Source organism: Medicago sativa, chromosome 8 (genome assembly GCF_051527215.1).
Source record: "Medicago sativa cultivar Bolivia chromosome 8, Bolivia_mono, whole genome shotgun sequence".
In the NCBI taxonomy this organism is placed as follows: domain Eukaryota; kingdom Viridiplantae; phylum Streptophyta; class Magnoliopsida; order Fabales; family Fabaceae; genus Medicago; species Medicago sativa.
This window is the reverse complement of record NC_140756.1, coordinates 21,240,208-21,262,108: the sequence shown is the minus strand read 5'-3', so window position 1 is coordinate 21,262,108 and position 21,901 is coordinate 21,240,208. Positions and strand designations below refer to the sequence as shown.

Sequence of the window (21,901 nt, the reverse complement as noted above, 5' to 3'; positions counted from 1 at the left end):
CTCTTCTCTTTTCTCTCTTGTCCACAGTATGGATTCATTCATTCCCTCTTACCAGAATGATCAATCTAAGAATCAAGAACTGCATAACAATAATGATAGCAACGATCCCTCTTACCATAGTGACCAGTCAAAGTTGAAACAAGAAGAGCTGCAAATTAACAATGGTAGCAATGAGGAACTCAGTAGTGATGGCAGGACACCAAATTTGTATGACAATAAAGGAGTTCAAGAGAAGAATGGAGACGACGAAAAAGAAGAAGATGATGATGTCGTCTTGGTGCAGGACAAAGATGCTGACTGCAAGAATGGAATGAAACAGAAGTCTTGTGAAGACAAAGAAGATGAAGATGATGCAGTTAAGCCATTTTGGGAATTTCAGTGGGACTGGGATGAAGGCTCGGACCTGGAGGAGTACTCACCCAAAGAGCTGTACGATGACGAGGCTTTCGATGAAGAATCCAAAGAGGTGGACTATGGTGAAGAACCACCTGACACAGAGGAAGACGACTCTGATGATGAAGAGATGGTGAAACCAAAGAGCTTCAAACGGAGGAAGATCACTTGGTGGAAAAAGAAATATGAGTGATCGATCATGTTTTCATTGTTGGAGAAATAATCTTTGCTACTGGTTCTTTGTTTCCTTAATTTGCAATAAGTTGTTAGTTTTATTCTTTATGGAAGTTTCTTTTTTGACAATTAATCTTTCTCACAGTTATCGATGTTTTATTATTTTCGTCTAACTTGATTACGCATTGCATTCTTTATCAATTTTTCATTTCCTCTTTCTCTAGGGTTTCTTATTAGGCGATTAGTTTTCAAATTCTTATCATGATTTTTCTGTGTTGATTTGTGAGGTTGTTATTTTAATCCTGCTTGGATGTGGAGAAATCATAAGATGTGAAGGAACTTTAGAGATAATGATCTCTTTCCCAATCAAAAACTCTGCTGGGATATTGAGTCAAATGATGGCTCTTTTCGTTTGGTTCATGAGCGTTGAGTTAGATCTGTGTTTTGTTATTTTAAAACCATGATTAGTTGATCAAAGTTGTTTGTTTGTAAATTATTCACCGTTTGTAATTAACAGTTGATACTGGAGCATGAAATATTTGCATAATGTTGGTAGCAACCTTGGTTTGGTGACATTTATAGTCTTGAATATTTCACTTACGTTGATGGTCATGGTATGGAAACTGGTCATTCGTTTGATTAGGTTCGTTTGATTAGGTTTGTTTGTCGCTTTAAGTTTTCACTTATGATGATGGTCATGGTATTGAAACCAAAGCAAACAAAAAACAATCAAATTTTAAACATAAACAACTCAATGTCTCAAATAAACATAAAACAAACTAGTGAAAAAGCTTAAACCTAAATGTCTCAAATAAACATAAAACAAACTAGTGAAAAAGCTTAAACCTAAACTAACTCAAAGTCTCAAATCTTAATTAAAAAACAACCAAGTCCGCAAAATACTCAAAACCTAGATGCTGCAAGCCTACATCACATCACGAACTTCAATTATAAGGCAGAGCAAAATTGTAAAATCTTTTAAACATATACGATTTCGAGTAGATTTTGCGTTGTTTAGGATTCTACTGAGCATTCAAATCGATAAGGCGGAGCAAAATAGTAGAATTTTAGGATTCTAATCGGGATTTTAACAACAATGAACCTAATACTTTTCAACAAACATATTAGTTCCAACTGAACTTTCTGTGCACATTATAGAGAAGAAAGAATCCAACATCTATATCACGGTTTTATCAATTGTATCAGACAATTGGTCGATACCAAAACTGGTTACAGGTTCGATTGCCGCTGAGAGGGCGAGTTTGGCCATTTCTTCGGGAAAGACTCTCTTAACGGCAGCCTTCATATCCTTGGCAGTCATCATTGTTAACTTCTTACTTGAAGTAGCGTTGGAGGATTCGTGAATAAGCTTCATCATCACATTACTTATCATAATATTCATCATATCCATGGCCCCGGCGGAGATAGCAACGTCCGGGTGCACCTGCTTCAGAACATTGTAGATGTATTCATTGAACATGAATATCTTCTTCTCAGCTGCCACTGTCGAATTCTTAGTTTTCTTTGTTGCCATTAGGAATTGATGAATCGGTAGTTGCAGGCGAGAGGAATAGGGTTTCAGACCGAGCATCAACTCAAACTTCCCTATTTAGATACATGTCACCATAATTGATGCATCAATTGAAGTTATAATATATACACACACACACATGGTCCACATGATCTTTACGTGTGTATTGATTCACAAATATCTCCAAATATGAAACTCATTTCTTCAACTTATCAACTTTCTTTTAGAAATAGTAATGTACAAAAGTTATTATTTTTGAAGAAACTTATACTATTCAACAATACACAAAAGTTATTAGACTTGAAGAAACCTCTACCTCTTCAATACATATCCAATAAATAAATAATCAACTATTTTTTCCGCATCAGAATATATTCAAGTAGCAATGATGGATAAATTCTTGTGAATCTGTGGTATTAAGAAGTATAACTTGGGCTGAAAGTTTCTTGTCTAATTCAACCTATGTGATTGATTTATGTCTGTCGTTTATTTTTTGCTAAAATAGTACATTTTTAGTTCCTGTAATCTATGTTTTGGTTCCAATTTGGTAGATTAGCTTTTAAAAGCTTTAATTGGGTCATTTATCCAATATTTTAGTTTCAATTTTATCCCTTATCTTTTCAAAGCTTCAACTGGGATTTGGACCAATTACCTTTTAATATGATTTGCAATAGTCCCTTATTTTATATAATTTACACCTATGTGGACCCCTTTTCTATGTAGCACTAGCACCTTAGATTGAATGTGTGTCCAGTGCTCGATATGTGTACGTGGCTACATTCAATTATTTCATTTTATCAAATTATTACCAGTGTCAACGTGTCAGTTTTAGTGGTTGCTTATTTTTTATTTTATACCAATACGGTCCTTTCTAATACAATTTGAACGAAAAGGTCCACATTGAAACCAAAAATTCGAAAATTTTAAAAGTTACATGGCAAAAGAAATAAAATATGGGACCAAAAATATATTTAAGCATTTAGTTTTGTTAATAGTGCTTCTTTTTTTAATGGAAGTACTTTTTTAGAAAGGGAATTCATTCGAGACATAAAATCATGCTTTAGAAAATCTTCGATGTTTCTTTTAGACGATCCATTTGAATTTTTGTCACATGTTCTATCGTTCGTGTAATCATATGTAAGATACACTCTTTTGAAAATTGACCCTTTTCTTCTGTGTAGGACATTGCAACAAAAATTCTGGCATTTTCTCAGCAGGGAACTAGAACTATATTTGTTATGTCGGCCAATGGTGTTGTCTCTACCGTGACGCTTTGTCAGGCTTCGACATCTGGGGGTTCTGTCACATATGAGGTTTGGAGCTTTCTCAATTCTACGTACATCTATGTCTCTATTTGTTTCTAGTTTCATAAAGAATTATGATTGTTTAAATACATATACGCATATATGTTCTTGTATAGAAGTGTTATACGTGCACATAATCACATAGCAACCCTTTTTGGAAATGTTAATGGATGCATTAGCAATTCTTTGGAAGAATTGTTTAGCTTAGGAATTCAATCAATTTTTATAGGCAAATGTTATTGGTAGCATTTCCTTATATGATCGCCATGTTATGATGTTAATAATCTGTTATTTTTCTTTCTTATCCTTCAAAAAGTCTCTTTAGCGCATTAAGTTTGTTTATTCTTTTGTATATATGATTATATTTAATAATTTGTGGTCTTTCGCGGTTTCGCCTCAATAGGGGCGTTTTGAGATACTTAGCCCGACGGGCTCTTACTTGGTTGCTGATAACGATCGCTCGCGTAATCGAACGGGTTCATTTTTCTCTTGCCAGTCCTGATGGCCGTGTCATTGGTGGAGGCGTTGGTGGATTGCTCATTGCTGCAAGTCCTGTTCAGGTAACTGCAATTCTACTGATGTTAGGATAGCATTGAAAATCCCCTTTCTCGCCTCAAAATCAGAAACTTAGGAAACATTTTATGTTTACTTTGTGAAAACATTTTCTATGTTCACTGAAGTGTTTGTTTATTTCTGTTTTACTTTGTGGAAAATTCCCTTTTACTGCTATTAATTTACTTTCTGAAAACATTTTCTATTTCACTCAAGTGTCTGTTTAGTTTGAGAAAATGTTTCATGTTTTCCTTTTCTATTTTCACTTTGACTTGCAAAATTGCCATGTTATTTACACATGTTTTCTGTTTGTATAGGAAATAGTGGCAACATTTTGTGTTTTCACTTTCACTGCACAAACATATGACATATTTTAAGTTGCCAATCAATTAGAATAGTAAGATCATCAAAACATTTGATTTTAATAGTAAGTTACACATGATTGGTTGTGATTTGTGGACAATATAAAACTTTTTACACTAATATATTATCAAAAGTAAACACCGTTGCAAAACCCTAGTTCTATAACTCCACTGCAAAACCCTAGTTTTATTTGGATTGCTAAATTTGATTGGTCGTGACTATCAGGTGATAATCGGGAGCTTTATGTGGGGTGGACCAAAAACCAAGAACAAGAAGAATGAAGATTCAGAAGATCAAGAAGTTGGTGTGGAGGAAAATCATCATCATGGAGTTCATAATCCAGTTGCAATGAATAGCATTTCACCAAATCAAAATCTGACTCCAACATCTCTCAATTCATGGCCTGCATCGCGTCCATTGGATATGCGTAATTCCCATATGGACATTGATTTAATGCGCGGGTGAAAATTTATTTTATTACCATACACCAGTATTGGGTATACATATATTTAAGATTCATGGTCACTCATCTAATTTTCGCGTAGTAATGACTCAATGTGAAGTTCAAACTATATAGTAGAATTCTTTCTTGACTTTTGGAATTTGATTAATGTCAGCTGTGGTTGATTGACTTTAGAGGTTGTACTCATATTTTTGTAGCTGTGAGGAATTTTCATTTTAAGATTTTGCCTTGTGGTTCAAGGGTATGTTGCGACTCTTAATAAAATGCCGTAGTTTTAATCAATGAGATTAGCAGAAGGGGCTGATCTTCGACAACATGGTGACTCAGGGCTTGAAGTTCTTGGAGAGGTTCCCTCTTACAAGATTATTTACATTAGGAGATCTTGTGATTTTTGTCATTAGATTGTTTCATGGAATGCAATGATATGATGCAAATTATGATTTATTTCTGATTCTAGGGAAAACCTAGGCCGGGTTTTGTTTCAAATTTGTTTTTTGCGTCTGTAAATAAAATGATAAATACCACCATAAACTCATACACACAAAGTGGAATATCCTGAGTTTGAGCGCAGAACGCCACAAAAAGTATCCAGACTAACATTGTTAGCATTGCCAATTGAGCTAGACTATAATTTTTTTTTTTAATGAGGAATCAAACGATGTACTTCAAATTTATAACATTCGCACACTCAGTGTGTCGACTACTTGAGCTAGACTCAGGTGGTAAAATGAATTGCAGTTACATATTAGAAAGTTTGTTATTTATTTTTTTTGAAGAGATTAAAATGTAATATACTACTACCAACTGCAAGTCAACCCAACACAGATGTGCCAGAGAAGCTAGCCAAAAATACAACAGAAGTTCAAAAGTTTGTAGCTCTAACTAGTCGATACCCAAGCACATACTACCAATTATGAATACTATAATGCAAAACATTAAATTTTGCTTTAATCCACCAACTACAAAGAAGTTTAATATCCTCCACCAGCTGAAGAGGATATTTTTCTTTACCATTAAAGAACCTGTCATTTTTTTCATTCCAAGTGATCCAAACACTGGCAAACCATATCAGATGCATGAAAGAAACCCATGATTTAGCATAACCTGAAGAAGTACCAAACTGAAAAAAAATGATCCAATAAATTGGATGGATCTGCCATGTACACATAAAGCCAATTCCTACGGAGCTGCCAAATCTATCCAAAGAGATTGCAAGTTAGAAATAAATTGGATGGAACCGACAACTCTACCACGCTTCAGGCGCGCAGTTGAGATTCATTTGCAATATTAGATTATCCAACATGGACATCTATTTTGATATGAACAATAATAACTGATATTTTGTTTGCTTAACTTTGCAAATAAAATTATATATTGAACTTCTGGTTCACACTGATTTATATGAGGATCAATATGATATAATATTAAGATATTTAAAATGATTCATTTGAACTTCTGGTTCATATATTCAGTTGCTCTCTCCCTAGTATTAGAAAAAATGGTTTAACTATTTATTCAAGATAATTTATAATAGATGGAGATTCATATCAATTATAGTTTCTCAATATTCTTTTACGACTCATCTAAGTGCATTATATTGGAGCAATTGAAACATTAATGTCTAATGAGTCGATGTCTCAAAAATATATTGGTAACTTGTTCTCTTGATGTGAATCGATGTCTCAAAATTAAAGATTTCATTTTCCCAAGTAGAAAATTGGAAGATCTAATCACATAAATATTGATCGTACATTCAACATTAGACGTCTAATGAATGGATCTTCAAGTTCATTTTTATATGAGCATATGCTACTTGAATGTTCAATATCAATTCTCATGTACGTTTAATCCTTATTAAATTAGGAAAATGAGATGTTAGTCGGATACTCTCTTAAACATCTTTTGGTTGAGTTAACAATAAACATACATGTCACCATAATTGATGAATCAATTGAAGTTATAATATATATATACCTGGTCCACATGATCATTACATGTGTATTGATTCACAAATATCTCCAAATATGAAACTTATTTCTTCAAATTATCAACTTTCTTTGGGAATTAGTAATGTACAAAAGTTATTAGATTTGAAGAAACTTTTACTCTTCAATAATACACAAAAGTGATTAATGGAAGTCAATTTAGTACTGACTTTTTTCTTGAAATTCAAAGCAGAAAGTGTTTTTTACAACTTAATTAGCTAAATTTATTAGCAATCAATATTTTGTAATTTAACCAATGAATAATTACCAGCGATTTTGACCAAATTTAGCCCTCAAATTGAATTAAGTGAGTAATATACATGGTCACTACTCACTAGCGCTAACAAAATTCAACATATATATAAACTGCATTAGTGATAAAGTTAAACTCCCAAGATAGAATTGTAGATGTTCTCTCTTTTCCTATGATCAACTTGTTTAAACTAACTAACTAACCGTTATTTTGGTTAAACTAACTAACCGTTATTTTGTTACAAACGGTTACACAGATGTGTGTGTATATATATATTCAAACACACCCTATACACATTGCATGCACCCTCAAATTAGTTTCATTATTCCATTACTTCCAAACACATTCTATAATCTCTTTTCTTTTCTCTCTTCTCTACTCTCTCTTCTCTTTTCTCTCTTGTCCACAGTATGGATTCATTCATTCCCTCTTACCAGAATGATCAATCTAAGAATCAAGAACTGCATAACAATAATGATAGCAACGATCCCTCTTACCATAGTGACCAGTCAAAGTTGAAACAAGAAGAGCTGCAAATTAACAATGGTAGCAATGAGGAACTCAGTAGTGATGGCAGGACACCAAATTTGTATGACAATAAAGGAGTTCAAGAAAAGAATGGAGACGACGAAAAAGAAGAAGATGATGATGTCGTCTTGGTGCAGGACAAAGATGCTGACTGCAAGAATGGAATGAAACAGAAGTCTTGTGAAGACAAAGAAGATGAAGATGATGCAGTTAAGCCATTTTGGGAATTTCAATGGGACTGGGATGAAGGCTCGGACCTGGAGGAGTACTCACCCAAAGAGCTGTACGATGACGAGGCTTTCGATGAAGAATCCAAAGAGGTGGACTATGGTGAAGAACCACCTGACACAGAGGAAGACGACTCTGATGATGAAGAGATGGTGAAACCAAAGAGCTTCAAACGGAGGAAGATCACTTGGTGGAAAAAGAAATATGAGTGATCGATCATGTTTTCATTGTTGGAGAAATAATCTTTGCTACTGGTTCTTTGTTTCCTTAATTTGCAATAAGTTGTTAATTTTCTTCTTTATGGAAGTTTCTTTTTTGACTTAATCTTTCTCACAGTTATCAATGTTTTATTATTTTCGTCTAACTTGATTACGCATTGCATTCTTTATCAATTTTTCATTTCCTCTTTCTCTGTGTTAATTTTCGTCTAGCTTTCAAATTCTTATCATGATTTTTCTGTGTTAATTTGTGAGGTTGTTATTTGAGTCAAATGATGGCTCTTTTCGTTTGGTTCATGAGCGATGAGTTAGATCTGTGTTTCAAATTCTTATCATGAGTTTTCTGTGTTGATTTGTGAGGTTGTTGTTTGAATCCTGGTTGGATGTTGAGAAATCATAAGATGTGAAGGAACTTTAGAGATAATGATCCAGATTTTGCGTAGTTTAGGATTCCACTGAGCATTCAAATCGGTAAGACAGAGCAAAATCGTAGAATTTTAGGATTCTAATCGGGATTTGGTGATATTTATAGTCTTGAATATTTCACTTATGATGATGGTATATATGGAAACTGGTCGCTCGTTTGATTAGGTTTGTTTATCGCTTTTAGTTTTCATTTCCTCTTTCTCTGATATGTCTCGCTCATTCTCACATTATTCTGAAGATGCAAACAGGGATGGTTAATTCTCTATGCAATGCATTATTGTTGATAATTATTTTATTTTGTTACACAAAGGTCATTATCAGATTTAGTATGTAGCCTGTCCTTGATAACCTCCGATTTGAGATTGAAGTGTGCTATGTGATGACTAATTACTACCTAGTATTTAACAGTGTTAAAGTAACCTTCCATGTCCACTTTCTATTATTACCTAGTATATATTTACGGTGCCTTAATTTGTAATTGGTTCTTTTTACCCTCTTGTATATTCTGTGGAGTGAGGATAATATATATGTTATTTCAAAAAATAAAATAAAAAATATAAATGTGGCACATTCTCTTCTAATATTCCTGTGTTAGATTTTAATGCATTTGCTGGTTTGACTTCAGTCCCACAATCTCGGCTATCAGATATTATTCTTTTCTCCTACTTTATATATACTATTTTGTTTCTTAGATATGTTCAAGAACAAAACATACCATGATGAACAAAGAATGAGAGACATAGGAATTTTGAGTGTTTTGTATTTTGAGTGTTTTGTGTTTTGTGTTTTGTATATATACTACTTTATATATGTATGGATGTATGTATGCATGCAGAGAGATAGCCGTTTGCTACTGTAGAAGATTTTCGTTCTCATTCATATATCATCATCGACCAAAAGTAATCAACCATCATACATTTATATATATGGAAATATTTGCAGTTCCAGTACCACCCCATTTTGGCTCAGTCGTTGATTTGATTCCCACCTCTCTCTTCCACATGCATATTAGTTCCTGGACCTTGCTCCACTTTCTATTTAGTTCTTTTCCATCTATTATCCTGAGCTTTATTATTACTCTAATTGCAATTGAGATTAACTTTCATTTCATGCACTTATTGGTAGGCGATTTGGGTATCAGCTCAATAGGGATTTCCATGATCCTATGCCTCCCTAAGCAACTTTGGGAATCATAGCTACATAGTTTTGTGTATGTTGGGGACTTAGCTTCGCCAACAAGATACACTTTTTCCACCAAAAGTGGAAATTTTTTTCTAAAGAATGAAAAAGGTGGGTGTAGTATCAAAAATAATGAAAATATTTTCTATCGTTGTAGAGGCATAGGCATGGGCGGATCTGGAATGAAATTATCAATGTGGCTAATTATTTGAGAAAAGAAAATTACGTTAAAAATAACAAATATTGTTCATATTTTAGTGGAATTTAACCTTTTTTTAATTGTAACTTAAATAACATGATAAAAATATAAAATATTTTAAATGAATGGTCAATTCAAAATAAAAAATCTCACCAAAAAAGGGTATCTCTTTATATATATATTTATTGAGAAAAACGCACACTTTACCATTAGATTAAGGCATCATGTGTGATTATATTTTCAAATTGAACATATATGATATAAAATTTGGACTTGAATATATGGACTGAGCCTTGAAGGGATCCTCCCCTGGGCATAGGTCAATGGTGTCGTACATGTCGTACAAAAACACGTCTTGTTGATTTTATCAACAATCATTTAAAAATAATGATCAAAATATTGAGACTCTTTTTTCGATAATTAAAAGTTCATTGATAACGGACCAAATCCAACATCAAAATGAGCGAACTCTACCCACCTTTTATAAAGGATTGCAGAGCGCCCATGGAATCATTTGCTCGCAAGTTGGACAAAACACCAAGTATCCTTGGAGTATATATGTTTGTGTGTGTGTGTGTGTGTTAATTTACACCCACATAAAAATACTAAGGAGTAAATTAACAACTTACATCTATATAAAATTATTAAGGAGTAAGTTAGCAACCTACACCCACTTTTATAAGTTTTATTAAATTATTTATACCCACATTATTAGTTATTTACATCCATTTTTATCATTCTAAAATGACCTTAACAAACAAATGATCGTCGGTTGTTTTCTTCCGAGATTTCGTTTCCACCAGAATTAAAAAAAAAAAAAAAAAACTTCAATTCCTAAATTTAAAAAAATTACCTGAAATGTTATGAATAATATTAATATGATGTGGATGTCCATTTAATTTCCCTAAGGTTTTCTATGTTCCTTAACTCCTATGAGTGAATGACTACATTCATTGTTATTGCCATTTAGTCTTATGGCTCTCCTCTTCATGTACTTGTAACTTACCACATTTCTGTCATATAAATAAGACTTATATTTCAATGTAAATAACACACTTGTGAGAAGAATAATACACAAAGCTCTCATCTTCTTCATCTTTGATCTTGTCTTTTTAGTTTATTTCATAACACGCTATCAGCACAGAAGCTCTAACTTCTGGTTCATATATTCAAAGTCTCTCCCCCTAATATTGGAAAAAATAGTTTATCAATCGATAATCAACCTACTGAGATATAGATTGATCTTCAATTATTTATTCAAGATTATAATAGATAGATATTCATATCAATTATAGTTTCCCGATATTCTTTTACGACCAATCTTAGTGCATTATATTGGAGCAATTGAAACATTGGCATACATCCAAAAATGCTTATATGAGAAATATTAGGTTTATAAACCAAAAATCAAAGTGTGAACTAGGGGATGACTTACATGTGGTAACTTATTCTCTTGATGCGAATCCATGTCTCAAAATGAAAGATTTCATCTTCCCAAGTAGAAAATTGGAAGATCTGATCACGTAAGTATTAATCATACATTCAGCATTAGACGTCTAATGAATGGATCTTCAAGTCCATTTTTATATGAGCATATGTTACTTGAATGTTCAATATCATTTCTCATGTACGTCTAATCCTTATTAAATTAGGAAAATGAGATGTTAGTCAGATACTCTCACAAACTTCTTCTGGTTGTGAGTTTACAATAAACATACATGTCACCATAATTGATGCATCAATTGAAGTAATAATATATATATATATATATATATATATATATATATATATATATACCTGGTCCACATGATCATTATGTGTGTATTGATTCACACATATCTCCAAATATGAACTCATTTCTTCAACTTATCAACTTTCTCCAAGCAAAATCCTTTTTAACGCCGGCTGCACCTGAGCTTTTTTGGCCGGATTTGATATGGCGGGGTTGTATTCCTCCATCGCATTCCTTTATTTTTTGGCGTTTGATATATGGCAAGATGCCCACTGATGAGAATCTTCGTGCTAGGGGTTGTATCACTGTATCTATTTGCAATTTATGTATGCAGACTGAGGAAACTTCTGCTCATTTGTTTCTTCATTGTTCCTTTGCGGTTGCCCTTTGGTCTTGGCTTGGAGGAAAGTTGAATTGTGTGCTTGATCTCACTTCCGTTATCTCTCTCTTGGATTGTGTCCCGTTGAGGTGCTCCACGCAGGTAACTGACATTTTTGTGGCGGCAATTGTTCATACTCTTCATATTATTTGGCTGTCGAGAAATTCTCTCCGCTTCTCTCCGAATGCCGTATCTTTGCATGCTGCCAAGGTGAGAATCCAGGCTGCCGTGGCTCTTAGTGGCAACTTGTCAGCGGGTCATTGTTTGTTATTGGATGCTCCGATCCTTGATGCTTTTTCTATTCCTCCTCATCATCGCCGATTCAAGGATATTATTCCGGTGTTTTGGAAAGCGCCTTCACATCCGTGGAAGAAGGTAAATACGGATGGTTCAGTGGTTAATAATCATGCTGCTTGTGGTGGAATTTTTCGTGATCATTTAGGTACATTCCTTGGTGCATTTTCTTGTAATCTTGGTCTTGCAACAGTTTTTTCTTCGGAGGTACAAGGTATCATTTTTGCTATGGAGTATGCGGCTATCCATGGCTGGACCAACATATGGTTGGAAAGTGACTCTACTAGTGCCATTGCTATCTTTCACTCACCCTCCTTGGTTCCTATTATGCTTCGGAATCGATGGCATAATGCTTCTCGCCTAGGAGTTCAGGTTATCTCTTCTCATATTTACCGTGAAGGTAATGTTTGTGCTGATAGGTTAGCAAATATTGGTCACTCCATTACTGGTGCGGTTTGGCATGCTACGCTACCGCCTGATTTAGCTTATGATTTTTTTCGGGATAGATGTGGTCTTCCTAACTACAGATTTCCCTAGACTGTAGTAGCTTTTATTTGTTTGTTTCGGAGGGTTTTGGCCTAGTCCCCCCTCTTTGTGTATATATTTTTTCTCCTTTTTTTTTAATAAAATTTGAGTGTGGCGGTATAGGATGGAGGTTTCCCGGGGTGCCAACCTAGTTGGGATTTCGGTGTTTCCTCTTGATGCTTGTCCACGCTCCCGGTTTATCCAAAAAAAAATTAGTAATGTACAAAAGTTATTAGATTTGAAGAAACTTATACTCTTCAATAATACACAAAAGTTATTAGACTTGAAGAAACCTCAGACTCTTCAATACATATCCAATAAATAAATAATCAACTATTTTTTTTCCGCATCATAATATATTCAAGATGACCCAACTGGTCTAGCCAACAAAAAAAAATATGATATTGTAAACTTCTGGTTTACAACAATATGTGTTTCAATTGCAGAAATATAAGTGTAGTATAATCCAAAAGAAAAGACATGTAACTTTTTCATTTTTTATAGAGATATCCAATATCTCCTTCATTTCTTATTTCAATATGATATCATTTTGAAGGATATCCTTGAAACATAATAAATTTCATATGACATCTAGAGGAATATAATGCATTCGCAATGTTCAATTTTATTCCTCCATATAACAATATATTGGCTTTTCTAGAGCCTTTAATAATTTTTATTTTTTTCTGGTACAACCTTCAATAATTTTAATATTGCCAAATATAGTACTAATAAAATTAATTTCTTTGTGTCACTCAACTAAACATTTTTGTAGCCTTTTTACAAAAGAAATATTTGATTTACAAACAACATCCAACAAAATATACATAAATTATTATACTCCTTAGTAAGTCCAAGTTTTATGAGCAATACTTGCACGAAACCTCGAAAAGTATATAGACATGATTATTAGAAGGAATCAATCATACAAATCTGATTTATAGTTATTCTGTAAACTAACATGATTGTCATTTCAAAATAATATAGTTCGTAAATCTTAATCGTTTCAAAAGTATAAATAATATCAAATTCATAAACATAATACCAACTATTTCATTAGAAAAGCAATTATGTGGAGCATTCTACCCAAAAAATAAATAATTATGTGGAGCATTCTACCGTTTGGATTAGATTATTTTAGAGCTTATAAAAACAGCTTATGCAAATAAATAAGTTTTTATGTATTATTTGTAAGATTTTAAGGTAGTTTATGAAAAAAAAATCGTTTATGAAGATACACTTTTCGTTAGTGAGAGTTTATAAATTAAATTAAAAGCTTATTTATTCACATAAGCTATTTTTCATAAGCTCAAACCAAACAGGGCGTCCTTCATTTCTTTCAAGCTTGTTTAGAAGCACTTGGTCTTCTGTGACCCAACTTTGAATCAAGAAAATATTATCCTTAAAAGCAACAATCACCAAAATTATAGCGGAAGAACATGTTTACTAGTGTGGAGATTTTTTTTAAAAAAGAAAAATGGGAAAGTGAGAGAGATGAACTATTACTCCATCCGTTGAAATTAGGTGTTTTTTTTTAGTTTTACACGGGTGTTAAAAATATATATTTACTTTAATCGTAAAATATGGTTTATTTATTAAAACATCATTATTAATTCTAGTTAGTAAAATATTTAGATTATTAAAATACAATAAATAAGAGTATGTTAATAAAAAAGATAAATAAATGTTATATTGATTTTATAAAATAAACAAATCATTTAGACAAAGAAAAATAGTAAAAAAAAAACATAAAATACGACAAAGGGAGTAGTTTAATCAAAGAGAGAAATTATTATGTGAACTTTGCCCCATAATTCAGCGTAACAAAGTCAATGTCATATCACTAATATGAAACTACATTGACATATTAATCATATTACAACAATGATACATGGACATCTTTAATTTTCATACATTATTCAAAATTTCAGTTTATCTCTATCTCTCTTTTTATTATCACATCATTAATATTTAACATCTAACATGACATCTTCTATATTTCTTTCTCTCTCAATAGTAAGTTGGGTGTATGATTTTCATGATATTAATGTGGAAAATGAAAGCTCTACTTGTAGAACTCTTTCAAGACATTTTTATACAGAATTTGTGCCTTTATTTTAAATGAGAAATTTGTTTCTTTTATTCTTTATATTATTACACAAACATATATATAATTAATTCTCATTTATTTGCATCAAGTATCTGACCAGAAAATGTGCATTTCACCCCTCTTTTCTTCAGGCACACCCAAAGCCTTCCAAACAGCAGCAGAACCATCAACAATATTGCTCTTACACCCTCTCCTAGAATCACATTCATCAACAACCTTGGCATTGACCTTTTTACCATTACCAAAGATAGTAATCTCTTTCAAACACCTCTTTTTGTGGTTTAACAAAGCAGTTGATAATGCTACAACAAGTGTTTTGTCAGAGTGAAACTTGTTGTCACATTCTGCTGGTCCTCCACCATCTCCACCTTTTTCAAAGTTGTTCAATGTTAGGGTTGCTTTATTACGATGTCCTGGTTTAAACCTTTTTTCTGTTATTTTTCCTCTTGGTTTTCTGCTTGAAGCTTCAATGGTTAGGCAAAGAGTTGATACAAGGATTAGAAGAAAGATCATGGTTTGAGTGGAATTTGAACAAATTTTGACACCCTTCATTTTATTTTGATTTTTTTTTCTCAATGATGGTGTGAAGTTGAGTTTAGTTATCAAGGTATTTATAGAGATATCAAGTTCAAAAAGACAAAATTCTTGTGTCAAATAATCTGGACACTTAATTTAATAAGTTTGTTTTTTCATCAAGACCAATGGTTAGTTTAAATTGGTGGATTGGACTTGTGTGACATTATGTCACGGTGACATTAAATCTGGGCCACACAAAGGTGGTGTGTTGTGTGGCCCAGATGTGTTGTATGTGTTGTGTGGCCCAGATATTGTGTGGCAATGTATGTTGTGTGACCCAGATTTAATGTCACCGTGACATAATGTCACACAAGTGCTGTCCGGTGGAACATACGGGTTTGTCACCAAGCTATCAATGAAAAACATTATTTATTTTAGAATAGGTTAAAACCTTATGGTACAATCTTGATCTTACCTCCATATAAAAAAAAATAAAAAAAAATAAAAATTTGTTGTTGACAGAATCAACATGTGTACAATGTACACATAGAGATCATATATTATGTTTTAATGCACTAAAACCACTTGAGTTGGTCCGGTGATATTGACTTGAGACTTGGAACTTGGGACCGCTGTTTTAATATTCGTTTTTACCAAATAAATAACCGAGTTTTCTTAATCTATTTTTATATTTAAAAAGTTACCTTTTATAAAAAAAACGAAATTTCGGTAAAACTTTTTCTTTCAATTATTTATCATTTATTTAAACTATTTAACTTATAGTTTTATTATTTTTACCAAATAATCACTAAACAGAATAACTTTTTAAGTTTCGTTATTTTTTAACAAATTTAGTGGAATTAAAAAACCAAAAAAGTACAGGAACCAGAAATAAAATAGAATATGATATATATATATATATATATATATATATATGTGTGTGTGTGTGTGTGTGTGTGTGTGTGTGTGTGTGTGTGTGTGTGTGTGTGAGAGATTTGAGTATTATGATATATATTTACATACACCAAACATATATGTAAATCGTTGTTATATTATGAGATTAATAAAGTACTATGTCCTCGTGAATTTAGCTCATTATGGATAATGTATAGTATATGCAAGATCTGAGGTTCGAATTCCGACCACCACAAAAAAAAAATGTCAACAAGTCTCAGCCTAAAAATATTAAAATGATTAGATCGGAATTTAAACTCAAACTCCTTCACTTATATGTATAAATTTTTAATGATTTTTATCATTTCGTCTGTCAATGAAGAAAAACACTACAGAAACATCTAATCACATCTCATATAAGGACATATAGTAATATGATTAGATATTTGCATATATTTTTTTGGGTTTTGTTAACGAGTGTCTTCGGACATTCTTTAAGGATTTCAAATCAAAAATATATTATTTAGAAAAGGAAAATAATTCAACTTTTAATGCATTAAATTCATAATTTTTTTATAAAAATTTACTATTTAAGACTTTAAAGAGTATCCCGAAAGCACCGACGCCTTAAAATTAATTTTTAATATTATGTACATGCAGGCCAAATGATCTTTTTCTTGAGAACATAAATTCCATATGAGGTGTATCCCTATACTCAGAAGTGCATCCAAGTACGGCAAGGCATTACTTTTTTTAGTCGCATAAAGACAGTAAGTCCCTTTTCATGAAAGATTTCTTGTTGTTTTTAACTGTAGCTCTACCAATGAATTAGAGACATTAAAAATATTATTGTGCATATATCATAAGATCCCATGAAGCATGGTGAGTTAACTTCTGCCACTCTTCCTCTCATTATTCTAATTCCAGTAAATCATCTAAACAATGATATTGCTGGCATGACCAAATTTCAAGCCGACATGTTAATTATTTGTTTATATATATAACCATTTTTCGTCGTAATAGTATAGTAAACATTGATATGTACGTGATCATATATGCTGATACTGAACATGATATATTTTAACTTTCACGGTAAAAAAATGGACCAATTTGTCATAAAATGGTGCATTGCATCAGCATGTTACTGTACATAATTATATGACAAAATCACAAGTCACGATCATTTGAGCACAGCTACTCCTATTTCACACTGCAATATTGGTGCCATTGCCAGTACTATGAATATTTGTTATTTTCAAAGTTTGTAGCACACAGCAATCATTTGATGTTGATACTATTCATTTTTATTTGTTTGTTTCCTTAGCAATGCTTCCTCAACAATATTTAGTGAATCCCTATATTTTGTTATTTGTTATGAAACATAGCATCCATTGATGAAGGAGAGAAAAACTTATGAAATTTTTTCTATTGATGAAAATGAAAATATTACAATATGAAAAATTGGTTACAATGTGACACCTTAAGCCTATTTATAGGCACTAACTAACTAGTCACTATATGACTAACATATATCTCTAATAAACGTGTCCGTAAGACTTATGTTAAGGATTCCATAAATAAAAATATGGAAAATGCTAACAAGTGTCCCTAGGACATAGGGACATTTGATAAGAAGTCCAAAAAAGAAAAATTGTCTAAAAAATGGTGCATTCAAAACTTTAAAAATTGAGGAGAATAGTAAGCTGAGAGACCATAAGGACGCCCATTGGGCATAACAAAACGAGCATCAGTAGCCACAGTAGATAGTGGGATAGACGGAATTGCTTCAGTAGAAACTGGGACAGATGTGGCTGGTTGTTCTTGTGCAGCCAGCAAAGCAGACATAGTGTCATGAGCCTTAGCCAAGTCTTCTTTCATAGCAGCCAATTCGGCACGGAGCCGAGCGTTTTCTTCTTCAAAGTTAGCCATAACCCTTCTCTTGTGAAATCTTGTTTGGTGAATTCTATCTGGTTGATACACTTTGCGAGCACGAGCCACTTTTCAGACTGCGGCGGACAAAACCAGGAGGCAATGAGCACGAGAAGCTTTTTGTGACCACTGAATGATGCATATGATGCATGATATGCAAATGCGAAAAGACTCTTTTTTGTCAGAGGACTTCTTCAAAGTGGTTGTGAACATCACAGAGAAACACGGTTTTATTTGAAAATCTTGAGCAAAACTAAAAGTTTAGTTGAGATGGTATCACTTGGCGTTCACATCCGTGATGTTCAAAAGATGACTTGTCTAAGTCCTCCGATAAATGCATGGAAAAAAGTTTATGCATGTATGCATGTATGCATGATCACATTCAAGTTCGGAGAAAACATGGTGGGTTGAAGTTCAAAGTCGAGGAGTCATGGGTGGACACGGTGTCCGGTGAATCTAGGGTTTTAGGAAATAGTAACCGGGTTCTAAAAAGGTTCCCAAATTGCAACCTCTCCGACGTATATCACGGTGTCACGAGACAACACTCGCTCCATGATTATCCGTGGAAGGTCTAACTTGAGTGTAGTATCGCGTGACGACCAAAGCTCGAGACAACACTCGGTTTAGCCTCCGCACTACATCCTAGAAAATGGCCATGGATGGGTTCGGTTATCTACGGTTCATAGCGTCATAGAACAATTAGAAGTAAAGTGCCTAAACGCGACAACACGCGCCGACAACATCACCCCCAAAATGCCTCAGCTATGTGGGATTGATCGCATAATCCAAAACACGAGGCAACCCCCGGAATGAATTGTCGATTATATCCCTCCTAAATCCTAAGTTCACTCAGCCCGGGTGCAGGACTTTTGATATTCTCACCCCACACGTTTGCAAGAAATTAAACATTTATTCATATAAGAAAACAAGTAAAAGAAGCAAGTAAAAAGAGCGCAAGCGTGGAAATAAAGACTAGGCGTAACTCTCGAATACTCCCCAGTGAAGTCGCCAGCTGTTTTATCTTGGTTTTCGGGTGTCAAACATTGATTACGTTTGAACCTTTTAAACCGGTGATATCTTATTTTTTCTTGGGAAGGGAAAAAGTAAGCAAAACCCTTGAGAATCGAGGTCCGGGAGTTGTTTTCGCTACGGGAAGGTGTTAGGCACCCATAACGACTATAGTAACCTATAGGAACCGTCTTTAATTTCTACGCGCGCTCTATTTTTAAATGCTATTTTGAAAGTATTTATTAAAACCTAATGGTATTCTAAGTGAAGAATTGGAGGGAGAAGAATGTTTTTGAATTTTTATTTTAGTTGAATTGAAGGAATTTTGTTCCTTGCCTACGTACCCGATTAAGGGATCAAATCCACTGTAGTTCTCTTCCAAAAATGTTTTTGTTTTTGTTGGTTGATTTTAAGTTTGAAAATTGGAATTTTTAAGAATGAGAGAGAGAGGCCTTAAAGGCATGAGATTATGAAATTGTGAGGTGGAATTAGTCATTTGCAAGATATGGTCTAAACATGATTATTTTTCATTGAATTTTGATTAAGAAAATAAAGGGAAAATTACAATGGGATTTTGATCCCAAGGTTTATTATGAAAAAGAGTTTGAATGACGTTGTTCACATTTTTTTGGAAATTGATTTTTCTAGGTTTAAGGCCTAAACATACATCTAGACATACAATCCTAAACATACATCTAAACATGCATATTCTAGCTATATACCTAAAGTGGTGTGTGTGCATGTGTCGGTGCTTGTGTCGGTGTACATTATTAGAGTCCATTGTCCTTATTACATCATACCCTAGATACATTCTATGGCCTCTTTGCCAAGAAATTAAAGGCATGAAAGTAAAATTTTACAAGGATTCCTAAATCTTTACATTCTAATTTTTGTATGGAATTGAAACTTAAGATGCAAGAAATAAAAGTGGAGAAAGAGATGAGATGTGGAATGAAATGGGAATGCTTATGGAGAGTATGAGACATGAAATGAAATGGTTAGTAACACATGACAATATCAAAGGAAATAAAGCAAGAGAAATACTAGAACATAAAGGATAGAAAATAAACCAAAATAAAGGCAAAAAGAGTGCAAACATGACTAAAATTTGTTCATAGAATGCAAGAACCATATGACCTATAATTCTCACATTCCAATACATTTTAAAGGTTTAGAATCAAATCTTGGAATGGGAATTAAGGCAACATGATTTAATTGGCATTTTAAAACAAATTTTAAGCATATTTGCATTATTTAACTACTCAACTAACTTGTAAGCTAAGTAACCAACCAAAATTCACCATTATGCAACAATATTAAACACAAACAGTAGCTAAAACCCTATGAAATCAAGTGGTATAGGTCACAAGTGCTCATCAAGCAATTGGGATTGAAATCAAGCAAAGTTTCATTCATTTTTAGCACAAAATATCACAAAATGGTAAGAAAATTAGCCCCATTATTTTTACCAATCCTTAATATGCAAAATTATCACAAGAACACCACAAAATTATCAAGAACTACTCATGAATTTTTTGGAAATTTTTAAAAGGGTTTTTGGACACGAGAACACACGAAACTTCACAATTTTCAACAAAGAGCAAACAATTAATCAAGAAAATACCACACATTTTTTTTATCAAAATTTGATACATATAAACATCAAATGAAAGTCCAAGAATGCATAGGAAAATTTTTAGGATTTTTCATGAAACGATTAAATGGACAGGGGTGCAAATAGCGAAAATCAACAAAAGCAGCAGATACAAGGGGGGTGCAAACAATAAAACTGCAAAGAAATTACACAAAAGGCAAATATATGGGCCTAAGGAATGGGGGTGGGTCGGTTAGACCCATGGGTTTATGGGTCAAGAATGGATCAAAACCCTTTCTTCCTCCTAAATCACACGCAGGCACAGACTCCCTCTTTTCTCTCCAACATTTTCAAACTTCTTCTCCTTCTCAAAACAATCAGCCATGCCAACCAAGACATACACATGAAGCCATATTTTCGAAACTACTCTACACACATACCAGACAAACACGGCCAGGCTTACAAGCAACCATACACATACAGTTTTACGGCAAGAATCCGATCGGAATGCACATGAAGGGGAACGAACGCACATAGATTCACACACCAGCGATGGTGAATCAAGATTTCAGCGCATTAAACACGTAGGAAACAACTCTTAGGCTAGAAGAAAATTCAGTGCAGCAAGTCGAACCAGGCGAAGGAAAAAGGCGATACCTGAGTTAAAATTGGAGGAACAATGGGCTTTCGACGGGAATCAGCAACAAGAATTCGCTTTTCCTCTTCGTTCTTGCTGTTCCTTCCTTGATCACGTTCTGAAAGCTTCGTCGTTACCGGAAATTGCCGCTGTTCGCCACCTGAAGCTTCGGTTCCGGTGAACCTCTGTTTCACGATCTGGATTTCGCGTGAGTCACGAATCTTCTTGCTTCATGTTCGAATCCGTTCTGCCGTTCCTTTCCTTTGATCTACTCCGGTTCCAATTTGCTCTTTGTTCTTTCACGGTGATTCGAATTCACCTTCTTCGAAAACGGTTTGCGTATTGTGTACCACTGTTATTGTGGAATTCGAACCCTGTGTGATCGTTTCAGAGACTATGTGCTATCGAATGTGTAGATACCGGATTTGATCCAAACTGTTGCTATTGTTCACAGTGGTTAGGTTCGATGGATTTGTGTGAGTGAAGT

The 21,901-nt window shown here is 33.5% G+C and overlaps 3 protein-coding genes and 1 pseudogene across 4 annotated transcripts; 2 read left to right on the top strand and 2 right to left on the bottom strand.

Annotated features, from left to right (window-relative positions):
- Positions 1–1,744: 1,744 nt before the first annotated feature.
- Positions 1,745–2,101, bottom strand: LOC146897768 (histone H2B.9-like). Its single transcript, XM_085736463.1, has one exon. The coding sequence runs from the start codon at positions 2,099–2,101 to the stop codon at positions 1,745–1,747; it is 357 nt and encodes a 118-aa protein (XP_085592589.1).
- A 1,184-nt stretch (positions 2,102–3,285) lies between these two features.
- Positions 3,286–4,999, top strand: LOC146897767 (AT-hook motif nuclear-localized protein 9-like; annotated as a pseudogene). Its single transcript, XR_015022484.1, has 3 exons — positions 3,286–3,411; positions 3,806–3,962; positions 4,543–4,999. The product of XR_015022484.1 is annotated as an AT-hook motif nuclear-localized protein 9-like (transcript).
- Positions 5,000–11,793: 6,794 nt separating this feature from the next.
- On the top strand, positions 11,794–12,738 carry LOC146897766 (uncharacterized). Its single transcript, XM_085736461.1, has one exon. The coding sequence runs from the start codon at positions 11,794–11,796 to the stop codon at positions 12,736–12,738; it is 945 nt and encodes a 314-aa protein (XP_085592587.1).
- Positions 12,739–14,897: 2,159 nt separating this feature from the next.
- On the bottom strand, positions 14,898–15,401 carry LOC146897765 (putative ripening-related protein 1). Its single transcript, XM_085733230.1, has one exon. It carries the CDS (start codon positions 15,386–15,388, stop codon positions 14,921–14,923), a length of 468 nt encoding a protein of 155 aa, XP_085589356.1. The 5' UTR covers positions 15,389–15,401; the 3' UTR covers positions 14,898–14,920.
- Positions 15,402–21,901: the final 6,500 nt, after the last annotated feature.